Source organism: Pectinophora gossypiella, chromosome 18, assembly GCF_024362695.1.
Source record: "Pectinophora gossypiella chromosome 18, ilPecGoss1.1, whole genome shotgun sequence".
Classification (NCBI taxonomy): Eukaryota; Metazoa; Arthropoda; class Insecta; order Lepidoptera; family Gelechiidae; genus Pectinophora; species Pectinophora gossypiella.
In genome coordinates, this window is record NC_065421.1 from 6,687,808 (window position 1) to 6,710,985 (window position 23,178).

Here is a 23,178-nt window from a genome sequence, read left to right on the forward strand (position 1 = left end):
GGAAAGAGAGCCCTGGGTGATCCTTATTGTCCAACCAAGTAGTGAATGCATTCGGAGTCAACACTACGTACTACATAAAACTGACACTTCAAACACGGTATGCTTCTCTGCAATGTGGTCGAGGCTACGTACTTGCATACCAGTCCAGGTAATCTTAACCTTTTTATAAAACACGCAATGCTAGTTCTCTTATTATTAAATTGCATTTAAAAAGTCTTCCTAAACGGACAATGGTAAGTAAAAGTCTGAAAACAACGTCTTTTTTGAGTGTTGTAAAAGTCTTCAATAAAGGCGGTCAGGCGGACTCTACTGAACATTCCGATTCAATGAGCGTGTATCAAGACTTTGATAATGATAAGAGCGGATGACGCAAAAGTGATGTACCCACGATGATGATAGTGATAGTGTATGATGGTAGTGATGCCTATCACGGTTCATCTTTGTAGCAAGTATAAACCTATTTAGGTGACAGTTTTTTATTGCACTAATGTGACGACGCGTGGAAGCCTAGTTGGAAAAACGCTTAACTCCCACTGTGAAGTAGCAGGTTCAAATCTAGCACGAGCCTAAATCGATGACTTTCGAATTCATGTTTGGATCTTAAATTATTATCATGTGCTGAGCCTGTGGAGAGTCTGTGGGGCGGAATGCAAGAGGAAAACCACTGCCCTATTTTTCCCTAAAAAGTAGGTAGCATGGAGAATGCTACACCGACAAGAGCGTGGCTCTTAAATTAGTGATGATGCTCAGCGGTGTAGAAGATCGTGAGGAAACATACATACCTACCCGATAAATGTGTTTAGGCCCCAAAGTTTAGGGTGGTGTGTGACGTAACTTGTAACTGGAATGGTTTTCCTTTCGGGTTAGACGATAAGGTCAGACAGGCAGTCGCTTCTGTAGAAAACCGGACCTATCAAATATTCAGGTTAGGTAAGCGGACCCCGTGAAATGTAATAACGCTAGGGAGATGGTGACACATCAATCCCAGACTAACCCCTTTTTGTCATCGTCATCGGTTAACAAGAATTCATACAACATACATAACACAAGTAAGATTTTATTTATTACCTACTTACGAATATAAAGAGTCAATTAATTTCCAGTCACGCGAATATAAAATGTTAGGTCTGTTTTGTTTAAAATATTATCATTTATTAATGCAAATATTTAGCCATAATTATGATATGATTATTTTATTATTATGTGGTTCCTTAGAGAGGTAGAAGCTTAATAAAATTAATTTGAATAAAATAACATTCACTAATCATAAGTATATTCATGGCGCCTATTCTCTACCAAGATCTCAAGGCCTATACCCTGATCGAAGATATATTAGCAACTTTACTGCCTTTTGAGTGTTAAGTTTAAGATATTACCGTCTTTTATTATTATAAGCAAGGCGCAAAAAAATATTTAAAAATATGCAAATGGCTTTTAAAAAAGGTCCACGTGTGAGCAGAAATCCTTTCGGACCAGCAACAAAAAATATTATATTATTATATAAATAAAATTAGTAATATGTCTTGACCAGATCTTAGAATTGATCATTCTATTTATTCTATATCTGATATGTGCTTGATAACTGTCGGTGTGTAGCCTATTAGAGACATATCCGCCAGATAATAGAACTTCTATCAGACACTTCTCTAGTCAAGTCAATTATAATATATTGTTTGAGGAAGCCTGTGGTGGATGCCTAGTCTTTTTGTTTTTTAATGTCATATTTTTACATTAAAATAAATTCATTCATCACAACATTAAAATATATAAAATAAATTATTCAAATTTAAGGTTAGAATGCACAATTGCACATTTAATTTGTAACAAACATCCGATGAAAGAGTCTTGATTGTTGAACTCTGACTACCCTACAAAGAACACACGACTGAGCTGATATTCTAACGCCATCTGTTATCATTCACGAATAGGTTATGGTTATATACCTCTAACGCCACCTGTGCAGTAGATCTTGTACTACGTGTCACTAAATATTTTACCACCTTGGCACCTTGTAGAAGATTATAAAGTTACATGTATTTTCAACTAGGTGGCGCTTAATTACAAGAGTTAATTTATAAACATTTAATTTAGTTTAAAAACATTTACATTTCATAAAAAAGTAAAAACGACTTTAAATTATTCATGTTTACAATCTAGTTTATTTCTATTTCATTTTAATCTTAACAAATGTATGCGTATTTTAATAATTTTTAAAACATTTTTTGTTTACCTTCCAAACTTATGTTTGTAGTACAGGAGAAAGAGTTTGGATTTTATCTTTAGTAAACTTAAAAAAACAAACTCAACAATAAATATAATATAGATATGTATCTTCTGGCCTTTAGTCTATAAAAATACATTATTTATAAGTATTATAATGACGTCAAAAGGGAAATTATCTCTAATTGCGCATCCTCTGCACGCCTGAAGGTCATGTTGTTTCTTGTTATTTTAACTAGATAAATATCAAGCACTGACAAAGATCATTGAACTACAATCATGTTTGTATGTTATGTAATTATTGCTTAATTTTATTACAGAACATAATAAATAAATAAATAATAAAAACGTTTATTTCTTCTTCTACAAACAATCTTATAAACTACCATACTAACAAAATAATATTTAAATTGGGACCGTATGCAGAAGACAGGAGCCCAAACTAGGTTGACCCTGTATCTCAACATCGTTTAACATCGTTTGTCAAGAACTAATGTAACGACTTCACCTATTTTGAATCTATAACCTTTTCCTTGTTCGATGTGCCAACATAGCACCCCACGAGTTTTGTTATCATAAAACCATTTCACGAAGTTAATTATTTCTAAAAAATAATACTTCAAATCGACAAGAAGACTCAGCACCAATTATTCTGCTAGGTTCAAAGAATAAGCTCAGGAGTTTACTTTTAAGTAGCAGCTTGAAGTGCTCACGTTTGTAACATAAGTGTTTATAATTTTGTTTTCGTTTTATACATTGTATATACCTACATACTTGAAGTGGGACCCTTCATATTATTATCGTTACACTTATCCACGGAAAGCCACTTGAGTCTGATACGACTAAAATTGTATCGACCGAACAACATACGCGGTAAAAACATTCACCATCGCTCCCATACACGATGCAATCCTAATATTTAAAATATTACATTTAATACATAAAATATATTCCTCACTTTTTACCTATTCATGCATTTATAAGATTTTTAGTCTTTATGTACAAATATCAACATAATATTTGTTCAACTATAAAAACTATAACATTGAACTCATCCAAAAACTACAACTATTACGAGCCTTAAAAAAAATATTTGCAACTACTTTTTCCAAGCACGTACTTTGCTAATTCCTGCCGCGAAGTAAGGTATTCCCGTCCGTTAATAACGTTCTGTCAAGGAGCAAAAAGAGCACTAGCTCCCGGCCTATAAGCGTTCGCAATTAAGTTGAAAGTTTCCAAGTTCTTGTCTCATTCCCGGCACCGACTACAGCGCACGCGCCGCACGTTGATTTTAACAAAAATCTATAAAAAAAAATTAACAATCGATATTACGCGATAACGATATCACTGTTTGAACAACATCATTCTAGGCTACGACGTGTCCGTAAAAACCAGTGTCTGGCTTTTTTTAAGTTTTTGTGTTTTTTAAATAGGTTTATTAAGTTTATTGTGATCGAACAAAATGAAGGTGAGTTCAGTGAAGACGATTTTTAATAATTTATACCTACGTAGCTCCTTTATCGTTTAGATGTGATTTTATACAGCTGCATTTTTATATATATTCCATATATATTTATTACGGTAACTGTATGTGTATGGATACATCGGAATTTAATTAATTAAATCTAAAACATTTATTATATTAAAAGAGATTTTGTAAAAAACGTTTGCATTTTTGAGGGTAGATCTTTGACTAATTAATTTAAAAATAATTCTCAAAAAACCTATTATACAAAAACTTCATAATGAAACCCGCGTATTTACGCTTTGTTTTTAAACAAAACACGCAAGACATGGAAAGTTCAGCCGATCCAATTATAGCCTGTGCAACTTGGAATAAAAAAGGTAAAAATGTGCATGCGTGTGTTTAAATGCATACTAATTTTGGATCATACGAGTAGTTCATACAGTGCACTTCATTTGTTCTTGAAACTGTTTTTTTGTAAGCATGAATGAAAACTTGGCTGGCATTCTATTGTTGTACGTACATAGTGCGTCTACTTACATAGGTTGTTTATATATACACACACCTTACTGCTGGGCACATAAACACTTCCTCTCTTCGATGGGAGGAGTAAGTACATATAAACAAACAGCGCAGGCAGGGATATAGTCTCCAGAAGACAAAATTGCAGCAACTTGTGGAACTTTCGGGTGGCTAGGAGTAGTGACAGATTACCAAGTCTATAATCTATAATACGTCCATCATAAATTCACAATAGACGCCTCAGTCGATTTCTACGATATGCTCCGTATGATAAGCGTTACTTAAGATTCGAGATCATTTTTGCTAAGACAAAGTTTAGGAATCGAATTCTAAACAAGCAATAAACGCGCTGCAAAATCAAACGAGGCTTTGTTCTTTGAAAAAAAAGTGTAGAAAAGAATTTCCTTTCCAATTTGTGTCGCTTAAAATTTGTATATATGCATAAGACAAGTTCACCATTTCCACACCGCCAACCCGCAGTGGAACAGCGTGGTGGAGTAGTCGTATACTCCACTCCCCCCCTGGTTGATGGAGAGGCAACATTTGCTCAGGGGTGGGACTTATATAGGCTGTTTATATGTGTTTGTGTGTAAGGCGAGTTCTTGGCGTAGTCTGGTACGGAAAGAAAACCTAATATTTACCTAAGATGTGGGGTAACTATAGAAGTGAGGGATCACCTCCTGGCCATAATTAACGCGATGCCCTTATTATGGGGTTCTAGGTTCTAGGTATGTCACATTATAAAGTTTATCATAGTAATCTTTCTGACAAAAGTGATTATAATAATATTTTTTGAAGACTAAAATAGTGTCATCTATCACGTTGGCTTAATAGAAAGCTCGGTGAGGTGTGGGTACTTAGTTCATCTCGTAGATGAACTAAGTACCACAATCAAAGAGCAAAAGTTCAGTCACTGAGCCCAGCGAATTATTTGTGAACAGTGGTGAAATTATGAACCATTATTTTTATTCATAATTATTTTAATTTTTGTAGGTATTTTTGGTCTCGTCTTAATTGTAACCAGTTAATTTATTAATTTGCAAAAAACTGATTGGACTTATCGTACCTCTGCCTACCCCATGGGGTATGTATAGTCGTGGGCTAACGGTGCTATGTTAAAATAGTGCCTATACATATCCAACATGGATGATACATGTACGTTTCTGTGCGAAAGTTGGTAGGTCCGGAGGCCCCGGGTTCAAATCCCGGTGGGGACACATCACAAAAATCACTTTGTGATCCCTAGTTTGGTTAGGACATTACAGGCTGATCACCTGATTGTCCGAAAGTAAGATGATCCGTGCTTCGGAAGGCACGTTAAGCTGTTGGTCCCTGTTACTACTTACTGATGTAAGTAAGTAGTCGTTACATGAGCCATGTCAGGGGCCTTTGGCGGCTCAATAGCGATCCACCTCACAACCCACACGATAGAAGAAGTTGGTAGATATATTATTTTTGTAAAAATATTTATTATCAAACTGTAACCACATCCACAGCTATAGCTATAAAAAAAAAAACAAATGGTTGTGATAGTGCCATCGCGGTCGCTGTCCACTCTCCATATGTATGTGTCTGATGATAACGATAGACGTTTACAATAATAGACGCAGCTGTGTGGAGCGTGATAAGGGAACTCACTACCCACCCTGTAAACTGTCCATATAAAAACATAAAAACATTAAGGAAGAAATCTGAACCTGGAAGAATTCCCAATTAGGGTTAATAAGCTCGCCTATGCTTTATCTATGTAAATTTCCTTTGTATTTTTAAGCAATAAGGATTATACAAACAAACAAACAAACATAACGTAACATGAGCTCACGACTATATCCCCATTGGGTTAGTCAGACGTACAATCAAAGACCAAAAGTGCAGTCACTGAGCCCAGCGAATTATTTGTAAACAGTTGTGAAATTATAGTTAGTTGTCGCAATTATAAAATTTATGTTTTTCTAGGTGTTTTCGGTCTAATACAGAAACGACATGTAACCATAATTAAAACACATAATAACGGGTTCTTACCGCGTTTAAATGGGGATATGAGACTCCCGATATTTCGACACTGTTGCAAGTGCCATGATCACGGGATGACTGATCATGTCATGTCATCCCGTGATCATGGCACTTGCAACAGTGTCGAAATATCGGGAGTCTCATATCCCCATTTAAACGCGGTAAGAACCCGTTATTATGTGTTTTAATTATGATAATAACCGCGTAAACTTAAAACGACATGTAACCAGCAAGTCTTAAATGCAATCAGTTAATTTATTACTTTGCAACAAACTGATTGGACTTTTGCACCTTATCGTACATCCATCGCAAGATGAACTAAGTACCCACACCCGACTGAGTTTTCTGTCCATATAAATATTAATCCACATCTGTAATTCCTAATCTTATACTAGCGATACTTCGCTTCGTCAATATATACGTATATATAAGTAATATGATCTGTGCTTCGGAAGGCACGTTAAACCGTTGGCCTCGGTTACTACTTACTGATGTAAGTATGTAGTCGTTACATGAGCCATATCATGGACTTTGGCGGCGCAATAGTAACCCTGACACCAGGTTTGATGAGGTTGGTCCACGTCACAACCCACACGATAGAAGAATATATAAATTTAACGTAGTTATTAATTAGGAAACTTGATGAGCGGGACAAATATCAAAACTGTTAGTAGCAGTAGTTTGGTGAGCAGAAATTCAAGTAGTCATAAGACAAATTGCAAACACTCTCAGTATGCTCACGACAAGGACCCAGGCTTTTTGAACCGCTATGCTGGCAGATTACCAGCTTAAAATATTAATATTACCTCATTTGGCATATCTATATGACCTGTCGAGTGAACCTTGCGATTAATCGCGAATTACACATACATACATACATACATAAACTCACGCCCGTAATCCCAAATGGGGTGGGCAGAGCCACAAGTAATCAAAGACAACTTGCAGCCACTGTTGATACGAAGTCCTAAGATGGATATGATGAACCTTATGGTGATAAGGGATCAGCCTATCGCCCATAACATTAGTCCATCATGTTAGAGGACGCAATCCCTCTGTCGGTTTTTACGACTCGCGAATTAATACTCCGTAATACCAATAACACTATTGATTATGTGAGTTATATAAATTATATCTGATTTACGTATGTGAACCCGTTGGTCCCGGCTATTAGCCGTAAAAACACCTCCACCAACCCGCAGTGGAGCAGCGTGGTAGAGTATGCTCCATACCCCCTCCGGTTGATTGAGGGGAGGCCTGTGCCCAGCAGTGGAACGTATATAGGCTGTGTTATGTTTTATGTTTACGTATATGAAACTTTTAAAATACCTGGGGGGGTTAAAATGGCCACATCGAAGCAATTCATCTAAGAAAGCAATATTGCAATTCGACATTTGCGCATATAAAAGTAAGTGTGCAATGCAAACAAATGTCAAATAGCAATATTGCTTTCTTAGATGAATTGCTTCAATGTGGCCATTTTAACCCCCTGTAAAGTTTATGCATGTTAAATAAGGCGTTCCTGACTTTTGCTGGTAGTTTGTTTATACATACCTACGAGGTATAGAAGGCATTATCATCTCATATTAACACCTCATTACTTTATTTCAAATATTTACACTTATACTTATAAAACTTATAAAAATCAGGTATAGTTTATACATATAGAACAATTGCTGAATTTAATATTTGGAAAACAATGAACAATTGCAGCCGGATAATTCGGTTTGTTTTTGTTATTTACAACGCTTTAAAGTTTTTAATCATAACATTCATTGAAATCCCTTAGACAACGGAATATTGAATTGGGTTAAAATATTTTTGTTATACTTCAAAAACTTAAACATAACGGACGAATCACTCATTTACCTACGTTATTATAAAGTTCGCGTTATGAAAACTAAAGAATGCTGGCCATTTAGTTCAGTTTTAGTACGTAGGTATAGTAACCTGTGCGAATAACGATTCGCATATAAATGCTCATGATTCTGAGTTAATATCAAGTGGAATTTCCCGTCGCAAGATTCATGTTTTTTTAAATTATTTTCAATTCTATACTTTTGACATGGAAAATCCCACTTTAAATTAACCAGAATAATGAGCAGAATTATCCCTCTCAGAATTCGTTACGATGTCACTTACACCATGTACAAGTACAGGAAACCATACAAGTCCGTATGGGTATTAGTTACACCGTAACGAATACAGAGGGGGATGATTCAGACCATGATTCTGAGTTGATATCAAGTGGAATTTCCTGTCGGAAAATGCATGAACATACCTATTAGTGTTTTTCTTTTTTATTTAATTTTGAGTTACAAACATTTGCCACGGAAAATTGGACTTGATATCGACTCATGGTCTGTATCTTCTGTGAAAGTTTTCGTTACGATGTCACCAACAGTTACGTCCTCCCGTTAATAATAGTACGATTATAATGATATCAGAGTCTTAGCCAAGGTGCAAACCTTCATACTCGTAGGAGGTCAATTCCGTACATTTTATTTGTTTACACCATCGTTTATCGTAATCGCTTGTAACTTTACTACAGCCTTAGGACAGATATTAGAAGATTATTGCTTAGTGCGAAAAACACACGGACGTTAAACCGTTGGTCTCGGTTACTACTTACTAATGTAATCAAGTAATAATCACACGAGTCATTTTATGGGCCTTAGGCGGCTGAATAATAACCCTGACACCAGGGTTGCTGAGGTTGATATTCCACCTCATAACGCACACGATAGAAGAAGTGCGAAACAGACATTTTAGGAAATGTGTTGCTCTGATACACTGCCCTATTTTTCCCTAAAAAGTATCATGGAAAATGCTGCACCGACAAGAGCGTGGCTCTTAAATTGATGATGATGATTGCTCTGATACTGACCGTACACTTGTTGATCGAATCCCATCGACAAGCGTTTACAAGCTTCATATTTGCTTGATATCATTAGTTTTATTTGCACCTAAAATATGTATAGGTACACAATCATAGTTTTTCTATCGTAGTCGCAATGAATGATGACTTGCTTAGTATTTAGAAGGGAAACAGATAATTAGATATCTATGCGGGACTTCCTTTGGTGTTTGTCCGTAGGCCGATAAATACCAGGAACACTTTATACACGTGACTCCATACGTCATTTGGTGAATGAGTGGCAAATATTATCTCATTAATAATTTGTTTTTGTGACTAACGCACGAAAAAAACTTCTACGAAAGCAATTCTAACGTACGCGTAAATAAGTAGTAATAAACACGCGTGTGTGGACACGGGTTTTTCATTCATCTTACTGGTGGTAAACACAGATGTGGTAAATAGTAGGAAATAGTAAAGTAAACGACGTCACAAATAATCGCAACGAAATGCTGCCTACTAACTTTCATCATCATCGTCAATTTAAGAGCCACGCTCTTGTCGGTGCAGCATTTCTACGCTACTTTTTTAGGGAAACATAGGGCAGTGGTTTCCCTCTTGCCTTCCGCCCCGCAGGACTCTGTCTGACGCAAGTGGGATGGCGCCCAGAGTAGTATTCATATTCATATTCATTTATTTCGTAATAGTTATATTACATGTCATATGGAAAATATAATAATACAATAATGGTACTTAAGTACTAAGCGGTTAATTTTAAAGTTAAAAATTCTTCAAAGCTATAGAAAGTGTGTTCGAGTAGCCAGCATTTAAGCCTACTTTTAAAACATTTCAATGATGGCGCGTCAACGATTGATTTAGGCAATCTGTTATACACGGTTGGTCCTGTCACATGAGTCAGTTTGCTGGACTTGGCTAGTCTGTGTCTGACAGGTTGGAGTCTATTCGCGTGCCGTAGCGTTTTTACGGCCTGGTCCCCGCGCAGTCGATACCCGTCAATATGTGTGTATACGTACACAGCAATTTGAAAAATTACGATAGACGGGAGTGTAAGTATTTCCAGCTCAGCAAAATACGGCCTAGCGGACACATCCTGCGGAACGTGTACTATGGCTCGGATCGCCCTTTTTTGCATTCGGAAGGCCCGCTGCCAATCCGCTGCACGCCCCCAAAGTCTATTACAGTCTAAAGTCTATTACAAAGCCATACTAGGACTCCTGTCCTGACATTTACTGCTGCCCTCTGTCAGGTTCCAGGTTACAGTCCCTGTGACTTGCCCCTTCCGTCTTGCATTGCCGTACCGATGGCTCCCATGTTCGCCTACTAACTTTACTCCACCAAATAAACCGGCGAAAAAGAACATAACCAACTACGCTTTTATATTGTAGATTTGTAGAATCACACATTATACGAGTCATCATTACACTAAGCAATAAATCTTAGAACAAAATCAGGAGACGACATGTTACTTTAGTAGGTAACATAATGGTGCTGATTCCTGTTCACACCATCTAATTTTATTTTAAGTTCTACGTGTCATTTTCTTAACCCCTGAAAAGAAAGGAACGGGTAATCGTCAGGCATAACTTATGGAACACACATCAATTTTAAATTTTATATTGGCTAATAACCCGACAGAATTAAGTTGACAGCACGCGTCAAGCGGGTTGCTTATGAGCAAAATGCCTGTTTTATTCGCCCGGGTTATTCATCCATTTACACATCATAATCATCATCAGCCCATTAACGTCCCCACTGCTGGGGTACGGGCCTTCCCTATGGATGGATAGGGAGATCGGGCCTTAAACCATCACGCGGGCCCAGTGCGGATTGATGGTTATTAACGACTGCTAATGCAGCCGGGACCAACGGCTTAACGTGCCTTCCGAAGCACGGAGGAGCTCGAGATGAAAACTTTTTTTTATGGTCACCCATCTTATGACCGGCCTTTGCGAAAGTTGCTTAACTTCAACAATCGCAGACCGAGCGCGTTTACCGCTACGCCACCGAGCTCCTCCCATTTACACATTCTTCCTAAAATTAACAGCTGTCAATCATCCGTCCCTTTCCTTTTCGGCGGATAAGAAAATGACGGGTATAAATTAAAATAAAATTAGGATATATGTGTCTGCTGGATTCGGAGCCATTATAAAACAATGGAGACGACCATTACAGGAGACGCACTATCGTTGTATTTTTGGCTGCCTATTCTTCGCCTTCGAGACCTTTAGAAATGGCATAGAATGCAAATGCAACGCGTGCTACACTAAATCAAATAATTTAGGTTATTTATATACAGTATATAAAATAAATCTTTGGCTCGTAAGCCAACCAGTTTGTATAACGTTCCCGTTATTTTCGCAAGAGATTAGACCCGACCCGTCAAACCACTACGGCGTTTTCCGAGAGCCCGTTCAGAAAATTTAGCTCATACTGCTTAGACGTGATGGCAGTGACATTTTAATTTGCCGCAGCAAAACGGTTGACTGCACGGTTATGATGACGGACATTTTCTACTTTATTCAACGGCATAAAATAACTATACAACACGTAACATCAACATCACACAGCAGCCTATATCCTCGAAGGGGTAAGCAGACATGTAGAGGTATAGTCCACACTGCTTGTCAGTTATGTTTAACGGCCTCTGTGGTCCAGTGGTTGAGCGTTGGTCTCACGATCCGGAGGCCCCGGGTTCGAACACCGGTGGGGGCATATCACAAAAATCACTTTGTGATCCCTAGTTTGGTTAGGACATTACAGGCTGAACACCTGATTTTCCAAAAGTAAGATGATCCGTGCTTCGGAAGGCACGTTAAGCCGTTGGTCCCGGTTACTACTTACTGATGTAAATATGTAGTCGTTATATGAGACATGCCAGGGGCCTTTGGCGGCTCAATAACTACCGTGACAGCAGGGTTGATGAGGTTGGTATTCCACCTCACAACGCACACGATAAGAATAGGATTCTATAAATATTGGCATTTTAAGAAGTGGACATTCTAAGAGTGGGTATTTCTAGAAGTGGGCATTCTAAGAAGTTGCCTTTTTCAAGCGCCGAAAGGATTCATTTTTCCTTTTGACAAGACCCTAGAATACCTAGTGAATGAGGTAACTAGCATCATTAAAAAAGTGGTATATGTCCCTATTTTCCTTTCCACGAAGATTCTAACGATCTTAGTCGTAAACGTGTACAACGGTAGATGACCACTACAATCAACATACCTATATACATAATCTCACGCACGACTCTGTGTCTATGAATATTGGAACTGAGCCACAATAAAATTATACAGGATGTTAGTGACATCGTAACGAAAACTTTGATGGATGATTCAAGCCATGATTCTGAGTTGATATCAAAAGGAATTTCCGATCGCAAAAGTACAGAATTGAAAATAATTATAAAAAAAATAAAATAATCATAAATTTTGCGACGGAAAATTCCACTTGATATCAACTCTGAATTATGGTCCGAATCATCCCCCTGAGTATTCGTTACGATGTCACTAACACCCTCTATATAATTATAAAGACGATATAAACACGAATCATTTGCAAGTACGTACTGCTTGTAAATATGCATAATGATCTATACATGGTCAGGAATGAGAAGACAACTCAGAATATTTTATCCTGCTTGCTATCCCAAACACGTCTTGCAGTCGACTAAGGATGCTTCTTTTCACGGCTATACAAATTGTGAGATGCTGCAGTAGTTTTAGGCGAATGAGACGTTCGTTATGTAAAAATTGAGGATTCAAACCGTAACTATGTTACCTAATAAATAAATACTGTTCCATATTTTTGAATTTGAATGTCTGCCAGTCTTATGTAATAGATAAATCAAATTATACTATTTTTATTAAATTACGGCTATCACGTTGGTCTAACAGAACGCTCGGTGAGGCAAGGGTACTCAGGCCATCTTGCGATGGATGTAGGTGCCTACCCCACTTGGGATATAGTCGTAAGCTTATGTTATGTGTTGTTATCAAATATTATAAGCTACGGTCTGCTGAGCTGTCATTGCGCAAGAGCATAATCTTCAGACATTAGCGCAATAATTGTCTGTAAATATATTACAACTTGGTAAAAAACAGTCGCGGACAACACTAGGTACATTTTTAAGAACAAAAAATAATTACGCATTTACAAATCCACATTTTCCTCTTGGCGACCGCAGCACTAGATGTATTAGTTTAGTTAGACGTTGACCTTAGCAATGAGTAATCAATCGGACCTAATAAAATTACCCTCTTTACATACGATTGCGCTTCTCTGATTGCTGCCTGACCTATTTTCACTGCTGGAAGATGTCTGAGGTCAAGTGCGAGTATGCCTTCGATATTCACACGTAATTAGAAGTTCATTGAGAGCATGATATCACTTGAAAAGGCCGGTAGGTTTAACTGGTTAAACTCACATCGTAGACTTACGCAAGTTCGTATCACGGCTCGGGGTCTAAGGGTGGTAATAAGTAGGTAGAGGAGTATACTTATATAGTATATACACCTAACTCCTCGCTGGCTATCTTTAAGTCCCATGTAATAGGGGGCGAATCTATTGCCATTAACCGAGCACTAATATCCTTGTAACTACGTGATGTCAATTATCTATGATCCAAACATGAATTCAAGCTTATAAAGTCGAACTCAATGGTTAAGGGCGGTATTAATAAACTAATCTCAGCTGAGATTGCCCTCAAGACCATGCTCAAGTCCCTGTTTTTATATGAGAACTGTAACATTGACACGATCTTGAGAGCAGTCTCGAATCTGAGGTTAGTTTATTAATACCGCCCTTAACCATTGAGTTCGACTTTATAAGCTTGAATTCATGTTTGGATCATCACGTAGTTACAAGGATTTGTGCTCGGTTAATGGCAATAGGTTCGCTACCTATTACATGGGACTTAAAGATAGCCAGCGAGGAGTTAGGTGTATATACTATATAAGTATACTCCTCTACCTACTCCTTCGGGGATACAGGCTTGATGTGTGTTGATTAAACTCGAAGTATATTTCAGTAAATAACGTAACTTTTATTGGAGTAGGCGAGAAACTATCTGCGTTTTAGTCAAATAAATTAAATTGAAAAGCCTGTACGCATCAATTGGCTTACAATATTAAATCTTCCACATACCTACATGACTTATGCATTAAAAAAAAAACAAGTTGAAATGCATCGTCCAGCGTAATCTCTCTAATAACGACAACGCAAGCTAAATAATAGATACTACTTAGTTGATTTCATAACTTAATTATATGTATTTACAACATTAAAATTCGCACATTATCTATATTTATTGCACAAACAAGGTTACCGTTTAAAGGTTCATTAGTCCGACGCGATATGTGACCTTAGTTTTAAGATAAAGACGTTAGTACAGTTTTACCTATTTATATTAAAGCTATATAAAATATGTAATACCTACGTGTAAAGACGCAAATGTCATTATTTATACTGTCGCGACTCAATTCCAATAACATCTATCACAAAGATACCTTTTTTGGCTTTTATGCCGGACTGGGAATTACGGGTTTAAATATGGGTTTAAGTGATGTCACTTGACTTCGTTACGATGTCGTAACGGATACTGAGGGGGATGATTGTGATCATGATTCTGATTTGATATCAAGTGGAATTTTCCATCGTAAAGGTATGGAATTAAAAATAATTTAAAAAACACTAACATTTTCATGAATTTTTAGACAGGAAATTCCACTTGATATCAACTCAGAATCATGGTCTGAATCATCCCCCTTTGTATTCGTTACGGTGTCACTAATACCCTGCTGGTAGATCGCGTTTAGCTGCTTAACTTCCCGAGGATGTCGTAAAAACCGACAAAGAGATTGTCTTTACGATTATGTAGATGATAGGTTGATCATCTGTCACCAATTCACCATACGGTTCATAATATTAATCTGAGAACTTCGTCCCACAAGTGACAATAACCTTCGCATTGAGACACAACGAACCCTAACTCTATCCATAACAAACTACAGACTTGAGTGAGATATATGTATACAAAATTATATTATTTCGATTTTATTTTACGTATTTAGTGGTTGATTGGAATTGCCATACAATTCATGCAATTTGATTTCTTTTTTTATCAATACGAACCTCTCACCGCGTGGTAAAGTAAACACTTTGACCCTTAGCACGTTTAATATTGATAATTCATTGTTATATAAATTGTTATTTAATATAGTCTGTTATTGGTTTCGTCCTACCAAGTACAATAATCAAGTGCATTGCTACTAAAATTAATTAACTTTCAAGTGTAATGAATGACTTCTTGATAATGTAATAATAACTAGTAATAATAAAAACCAGAATCTGCAAATTAAATAATGTCACAATGTCCACTACAGGTGTCATACCACACCAAATACATACCTCTTTAAGCACGCTATCCTTGCCTCCACTCACTTATGCCTTAATGCAAAAAGCCGTTATATTAAATACCTGCAGAATTGTTAGAATTTTTTTACAAACCGACATTCAATCTCCAATTTTACAGATTCAGACAATTATACCGATCGCTACTCCGAGAGACGTCGACTAAAGTTTGACTGCACCAGACACTGAAACTGAAATACACTTGGCCTAGGCCCGTGTAAACAATACACCAATATTTCTTAAAAATATTAAAATATTGATAATAAACGAAATGATAATAAACGACATACAAATGATAATAAATATAATACTATAAGTGATAGACAATCAAATGATGATTTAGCTGGACGCAGTCGCGCTATTTCTCTTTTATTCTTATCTATTACAAATTATCGTTGACTCATACTCAGTAAGTTGTTTATCGTCGATTTTGATGTTTTTATGTGTCAGATCAATTTGCAGGTCATCTTTTACATGAGTTCAATGTTTATCTCGCGATAAAAGCAAACGTATCTACATAAATATAATTATGTAAACTGCGTTCAGACGGAAACTTGATAAATTATCATTTTCTTAATAATTATGTTGACATAATTCGATTTCGAGTATTAATAACTGATGCAAACAATAGTTTTTTGCCTTCAATCAATATATACAGAACAGGGGGGGACGACGACAAAAGGAGTCACACTGATTGAAGCAATTCATCTAAAAAAACAGTACCTATATCTCTTTGATATTGCGCACTATTTACGTAAATGTCAAATTGCAATATTGCGTTTTAGATGAAGTGCTTTAATGCCTTTTTAACTCCCTGATATAATACTTCATATATCTCTTATATGATATTGAATCTAGGGCACACATGCAGTGTTTCGGAAAGTTACAAATTACGGTAATTGCTAATCAATTAAATTGATTTATTTGTTTGATTAGGTATTATTTTTTATTAAAATCTATAAATAGCTTCCTTTTAATGGTAACGATTGTTTCGATAAGATTTCAAACTTTTGATAATATAATACAGAAGTCAGACGTTTACTTCCATATAATATTCTAATAAACGAAATGTACGGTCACGAGTACTAATATGTATACACTTTGAAACCATGTCACATTAACTTCTTTGACAAATTAAACCGTAAGTCTCATTTAATGTCAAATATGTTAGTGCGACAGGGTTCTAAAGTGGGTACATGATATTGCTCATGACTGTACTTACATAAATTAAAAGAATCTTATCTGGTCCGTTCCCTGGAGTGTCACAGTACTCACAGTTCTACATACTAGAATTCCTACTACACTACTTCAAAAAAACTGGATCCTATTATATCAAACTCAAAATCAAACCAAACCAAAGCGCAACAACTATAATACTAAGTTCTTTTATCATTAATTCCAGGAGCTATCAGTGGTGTTAGTGTTAGCCTGTCTGGTGGCTCTATCTCATGCAGCACAGCAATGCTGCGCGGACGGCGAAACGATCACCAAGCGAGGGTTCTGCAGCGGCGGCGACCGCGCCCGGATCAACTGCACCAGCCGCTGGCTGCTCAAAGACGCCTTCCTCATCGGTGACAAACTCTACTCTCAAGACGCCCCCAATTTCGTCTTCGTTGAGGATCCTACTTTGTAAGTTCTTTTATACTAATCTTACGCTCTAAGGGAGTTCATAAAAGCAACAAGTCTGTGAGTAGATCACCCATCGAAAGCTCTGCAGCGGCAGCGATCGCGCCCACAACAACTGCACCAGTTGCTGGCTGCTCAAAGACACCTTCCTCACCGGCAACAAGCTCTACTCTCAAGACGCCCCAACTTCGGCTTTGTTGAGGATGCTACTTTGAAAGTTAATACCTTTCAGGAATTCACTAATATTTGGATATCCGTTTGGTTGTTGTTCAGAATCTTTTATTATTGATCCGTGAAATTAATGTGGATGGCAAAAAATAACCTTGTATTACCTATCTAGATTACATAGTTTAAAAATCGATCGAATCTGATGTACTAACAGCTGGATGATATATGTATACTCTTTGAAAAATACTATAAAATTGTTGCCACGTTACTTGGCAAAATGCGTGAATTAGATGATTACATCTCTTTAAGGATTTTGCCGTTGAGTTTATGTACTTAAGATATTACACTTTCTGTATTTTTTGCATTTTTTTTGTACTTAAGGTTTAAATATACGAGTAAATAAGTTATACATTATTTCGAATGTGTCTCTTCACTTTTAGATACTGCCTGAGCGATGCCCCTAGAAACTTCTCGGACCCCTCACAGGGCATTGTCCCATCGGCTATGGTCTGCTTTGACACCAGTTCCACCAGCGATATGGAAGTGACTGGCATTCTCACCCTAACATCCGTCGTCTTCCTTCTCGCCACGTTGGCAGTCTACATGTATCTCCCCCAAATGAGGTTCGTATTCACTCTTTGTTGTATGTTGAAGGAAAACTACGCAATGTTGTTATGGCAATTCATCATTATTCATATCATAATTATGTTCAACCGGTTTTTCCTTTATAGTTAATCAATTTTACTTCTTAATAAAGCGGTCTTGATAAAAAATCGATTTTGCCCTCATTATAGTAATGCAAAACACGATTCATTCTATACTTCATCATGGTAACTACTAATGCAGTACGTAAATATTGACGATTGATTTTATTTTAAATTTCAGAGACCTTCAAGGCCTGTGTTACATCAGTTTATGCATCAGCATGGCACTAGGATTTTTATCCTTAGGAGTCCTACAGCTCAGTCCTGGCTTCAGAGATGAAATTTGCACACTCACAGGTAGATCCTTATACAATTATATCTGGTTTTGAAATTTTGAACTGATTAATTTCATAGATTCATAAACTCTTTGTTTGTTCAGGGTTCATCGTCTACTTCTGGATGATGGCTACTTTCTTCTGGATGAATGTGATCAGTATCAACACATATCGTTCCATTGAGTAAGTTCCGTTATGTTTGTTTATAAAATTACTTCTTTCAGATTCATTTCGGTATTATTAAACGACAGTTAAATTCATATCGAGTGTTTGTTTTGATACTCCATATGAAATCGAGACAATTACCTAATGAAAATGAGTTATATCAGCGGCATATGGCGGCTGAATAATAAATCTGACACTGGGCAATAATAAATCGATTTGATAAGATCTGAAAACGGCATTAACAATAGGTTTTTTGTTTCATAAAATACCTTTCATTCTATTCCCTTCTTCAGTGGTTGGATATATTCAGTGTTTCATTCTGTCTCTCACGTTCCAGTGATCCAGCGTATCTGAAGAAGACAGAGCGCCAGCAGTACTTCCGCTACAGCTGTTTCGCGTGGGGAGGCACAATGCTCTTCCTCATTGTATCCTTGACCACCAACTTCGCAGAGGGCGATCACTGGAAGCCAGGCTTCGGCAAAAACAGCTGTTGGTTCCAAGGTATGACATTTGATTAGGGTAGAATGTCGAACACGTGAAAAAAATCACATCAGAATGTAATTTTTCGCAAAGACGCTTACCTGGTTTTCTCTATAAGGCGACAGCCTCTGTGATCTAGTGGTTGAGCGTTGGGCTCACCACTAGATCACAGAGGTTTCGAATCCCGGTGAGGACATATCACAAAAATCACCTTGTGATCCCTAGCTTAGTTAGGACATTACAGGCTCATTGTTCTAAAGTAAGATGATCCGTGCTTTGGAAGGCACGTTAGGCCTTTGGTCCCGGTTACTATTTACTGATGTGAGTAATCGTTACATGAGCCATGTCAGGGGCCTTTGGTGGCTGGATAATAACCCTGACACCAGGATTGCTGAGGTTCGTAATCCGCCTCTTAACCCACACGATTCATTGATCCTTAATACTGACATCATTTGTAATATTGTACGTCCGACATGGATGCTGTTGAGACAATTTTATAATGATTGACACCTGCATGTATGTACCTACACAGCTTCTCAATAAATGTTTCTTGTTTCTTGATGTAACTATAAGGCGACGATATTGTACCAAACTAATTTCCCCACATTATTTCCTACATTAACCATATCCCTAATTCAGGTGCAACTGAAACCTGGATCTTCTTCTACGGGCCCGTTGCACTGCTCATTACTGGCAACGTACTCCTATTCATCGCATCCTCATGGATACTCTGGAGACAGACCAGAAAATACGAAGTGGACAAGCTGAACAACCTTAAGCACAAGTACGTATCTACCAAGACATATAAATGTCTAAATAGTACAATAAAAAACTTCCCACATGCACAAGTAATCTATGTCCATCTCTGGAAAGTACTCCAAGTTTGCCTCTGGAGTACTTTATGACCGTTTCTAGGTTTTGTTCTATTTAACGATCACAATCCGCAAGGGGATCGAGAGTCTCAGGTAATCATAACCATAAGTCAACTTTCACATATATGTTTCTGTTGACAATTGCAACATAAAAATACCTTTTAAAAAAAAGGTTATAAAAAGTATTAATTCTTTACTTTTTTAATTAATTTTATATTCGTCGATCTATCTCATATTGTCGGACGTGTTTGTAACCTTTGTAATTACCTACTTCAAGTGAATTATATGCGAAGTGGCAGAACAATCAGCGTTTCTTTACTACAGTCTACAAGTAGTGAAATAATCAATCCACACACATCTTAACAGATTTTTGTAAGCTCTACTTATGTAATAAATAATGAATAACTTGAAATCTACGCCCTATACGCCTTAACACCACAATCTAAAAAATATTCGTATTCGTATGCGAGTACTTTCATTCGTAAACATCTTCACATTAAGTATCTATATACCTATTATGATTTTAAAAAAGAACTTGACGAGCCTTACTTTAAATTAAAAATTACTTTTTAATATACTGTAAATAATTATTTTTAAAATTAACTGCAAAATGTATAGCTCAGCATTCCAACACAGATGTTATCAAGTGCAGAGAATAAGATAAACAAAGGTGCAACTGTTGAAACTGGTTTTCTGGCGCATCCACTGCTGTGAACTCGTTTTATAATAGCTTTTATTTTCGAAACGACATATCTTACCGTTTTGCTACGGTATTTTTTTACATAGCACAGTACTGAAGGTCAATGAATTGGGTTGGGTAGTATCCTAGGTCAAAGATAAATAATGAAATTCTCTAAATAAAGACAGATAGATCTAAAACTGACGAACACATTTTCTTTTTTCTATTTAAATTACTTATTTACGAATTGTAATCACGAAAAACGTAATAATAAGCCCGATATTTTATGACGTCACAGGATGCTCCATTAAATGAATGAATGATGAATTCCATTATTATGGAATTTATATGAAAATTACCTATTGGTAATTTCGTGTTATGACGTTTAGTAAAAAGTAACTGAATTGACTAGTTGGAAACAATTTTAAATGATTTTTTTTTCTGATTATTCAAATTAATATTCTGAATTTTATTTATATCTGATTATTCAAAAAAATATTAAAATTACGGTAAACTAAACAAACATTCGTAATTAAATAAAATTGAATAATTAAGTCACATTTTGATATTTTTCACAGATTCCTTCTGTCGCTGAAACTGTTCCTCGTGATGGGCATCTCGTGGGTGTTCGAGATTGCAAGCTTCGCTCATGGAAAAACTACTGTCCTTTGGTAAACAAAAACTTTCTTATGATGTGATTAAATATGTGCGATGGACCAACAGCTCGTTAAAATCGGCCTCTGACATTTAAACGAGTAACGTGGTTGCGTTACCATGGTACTGAGCTTGGAGGATTTCGTAAAGATCTTTTTTTAACATTATAGGTACCTTTGCATTAAGTATACGTATAGTTAACGGCCTCCGTGGTCCAGTGGTTGAGCGTTGGGCTCACGATCAGGAGGCCCCGGGTTCGATCCCGGTGGGGACATGTTGTGATCCCTAGTTTGGTCAGGCTGATCACCTGATTGTCCGAAAGTAAGATGATCCGTGCTTCGGAAGCTTCTGTCGCACTAACATATTTGACATTTAGTGAGACTTACAGTTCAATTTCTCAAAAAAGTTAATGTGACAAGGTACCAAAGTGTATACATATTAATGCTCGTGACCGTGCCACCGCACCTTACTGACCTTTCTGTTAGACCAACATGTTAGGTGCTGAGCCGTATCGCCGTCTATAATGGTCGAGCCAACTAAGTATGTTAGTGAAAACTGTATTTAAGATAAATTAATAACTCATTGGTGCAAGTATGATACCGGACTTCGAACTGGCGTTCCCCGAGAGCAAGCCGGTGTACCACATTGTATATTTTCCTAACTGGTCAATTTTATTGAATCCCCAGGAAAATCATGGACACGTTCAACTGCCTCCAAGGCGTGGTGATCTTCATCCTACTGGTGATTCTGAGGCGACGAGCCATGCGAGGGCTGGCGAGTGAGGGGTGCTGTCTACCCGTCACGAGGCCTCTGGCGGACAAACTCAGTCCCCATGACGACGAAGACGCGCAACATGTCCTCACCGATGACACCATGGAAGTGCGACTCAACTGACCTTTACCTGAACTGTGCCCAACATGCCTGTATTTTTTTTCATATCTTTGATATAAGGCCTTTACGGCTTGGTATGGATTTAACTTTGGAAATAACTTCAAATGAGATTTTTTAGTTTTTTTTTTATCTCACCACCAGTTTCGAATTTGTTCAAACTTAATTTTACGCGGTTTTATTTTTACAAATTAAATATGCATGCTATAAATTGTTAATTATAATGTTTAATATTATTGTTTACAAGTCTGTAAATAATATTATGGAGTTTATTGCATGAAGAGCATGAGAGGCTTTGTGAGTTACCCAGTAAGTAATTAGTATACCTGTATGAAATCTCGAAATACATTGCCTTCGTAAATAAAAATCGAATTTCTTAGATATAGGTACATGGTCAAATATAAACAGAGCTCTCATAGTTATAGAAATTAAAGAAGTCTCATTATATTTTAAAATATCTTAGAATAAGTGGAATGAAATATCTTATTGTTTTTAAACATTGATCAAATATACACTGTATGTATCCAAAGATTTAAGGATAAGCTAAGCTTAATGTCGTTTTTGTATAATAGCGTATTTTTACAGCCATCACATTTTTTTTTTTTGTTATTTATCATATCTGTGTGCCATAAGTTTAATTCACAATATAAATAATCTAAATATAATAATTGTATGATAAGTGTAGCATTTACTTCATGTAAATACTATTTATAAGTTATTAAATAGGTTAAATACTTCGTTCCTATTTTTAATAATCTTTGTCTTCGTAATGCATGTTGTTTAAAAAACAAACTTGTATGAAATAAACATTTGATAAGATGGAAAATATTTTTATTTAGATCTTCGGATTTTGTAGCAGATACTACACATACATACGTACATAAACTCACGCCCGAATACCCGAATAGGGCGGGCAGAGCCACAAGTAATCAAGGACAAATTGCACCCAGTGTTTATACGCAGTCCTAAGATGGATATGATGAACCTGATGATGACAAGGGAACCTTATGGTAGTAGGAATTAGTCTTGATATACTGTACGTATGTTAAGAAGCATGGAAGTAATAAATAGGTACCTACTATATTAACAAGTTCACAAAACTTTCGCTCGCTTAACATCGTCGTACGATGTACATTATGATGCAATCCAAAATCATACAAC

General features: G+C 36.7%; 2 protein-coding genes across 2 annotated transcripts in view; one reads left to right on the plus strand and one right to left on the minus strand.

Moving 5' to 3' along the window:
• The window catches only part of LOC126374962 (RNA helicase aquarius), a 78,726-nt gene that overhangs the window by 42,844 nt on the left and 12,704 nt on the right, over window positions 1-23,178 (minus strand). The gene's annotated exons all lie outside the window — the stretch shown is intronic.
• On the plus strand, window positions 3,481-22,843 carry LOC126374972 (probable G-protein coupled receptor Mth-like 2). The gene is made up of 9 exons (XM_050021778.1): window positions 3,481-3,688; window positions 16,909-17,135; window positions 17,741-17,923; window positions 18,186-18,301; window positions 18,384-18,462; window positions 18,782-18,945; window positions 19,564-19,708; window positions 21,054-21,146; window positions 21,816-22,843. Exons 1-9 carry the CDS (start codon window positions 3,683-3,685, stop codon window positions 22,021-22,023), a joined length of 1,221 nt encoding a protein of 406 aa, XP_049877735.1. The 5' UTR covers window positions 3,481-3,682; the 3' UTR covers window positions 22,024-22,843.

Excerpts from the sequence above, each read along its gene's own strand:
- LOC126374972 (XM_050021778.1), top strand. Across the intron at positions 17,136-17,740 it reads TTCGTTGAGGATCCTACTTT|ATACTGCCTGAGCGATGCCC; the intron begins GTAAGTTCTTTT and ends CTTCACTTTTAG. Across the intron at positions 18,946-19,563 it reads AAACAGCTGTTGGTTCCAAG|GTGCAACTGAAACCTGGATC; the intron begins GTATGACATTTG and ends TCCCTAATTCAG.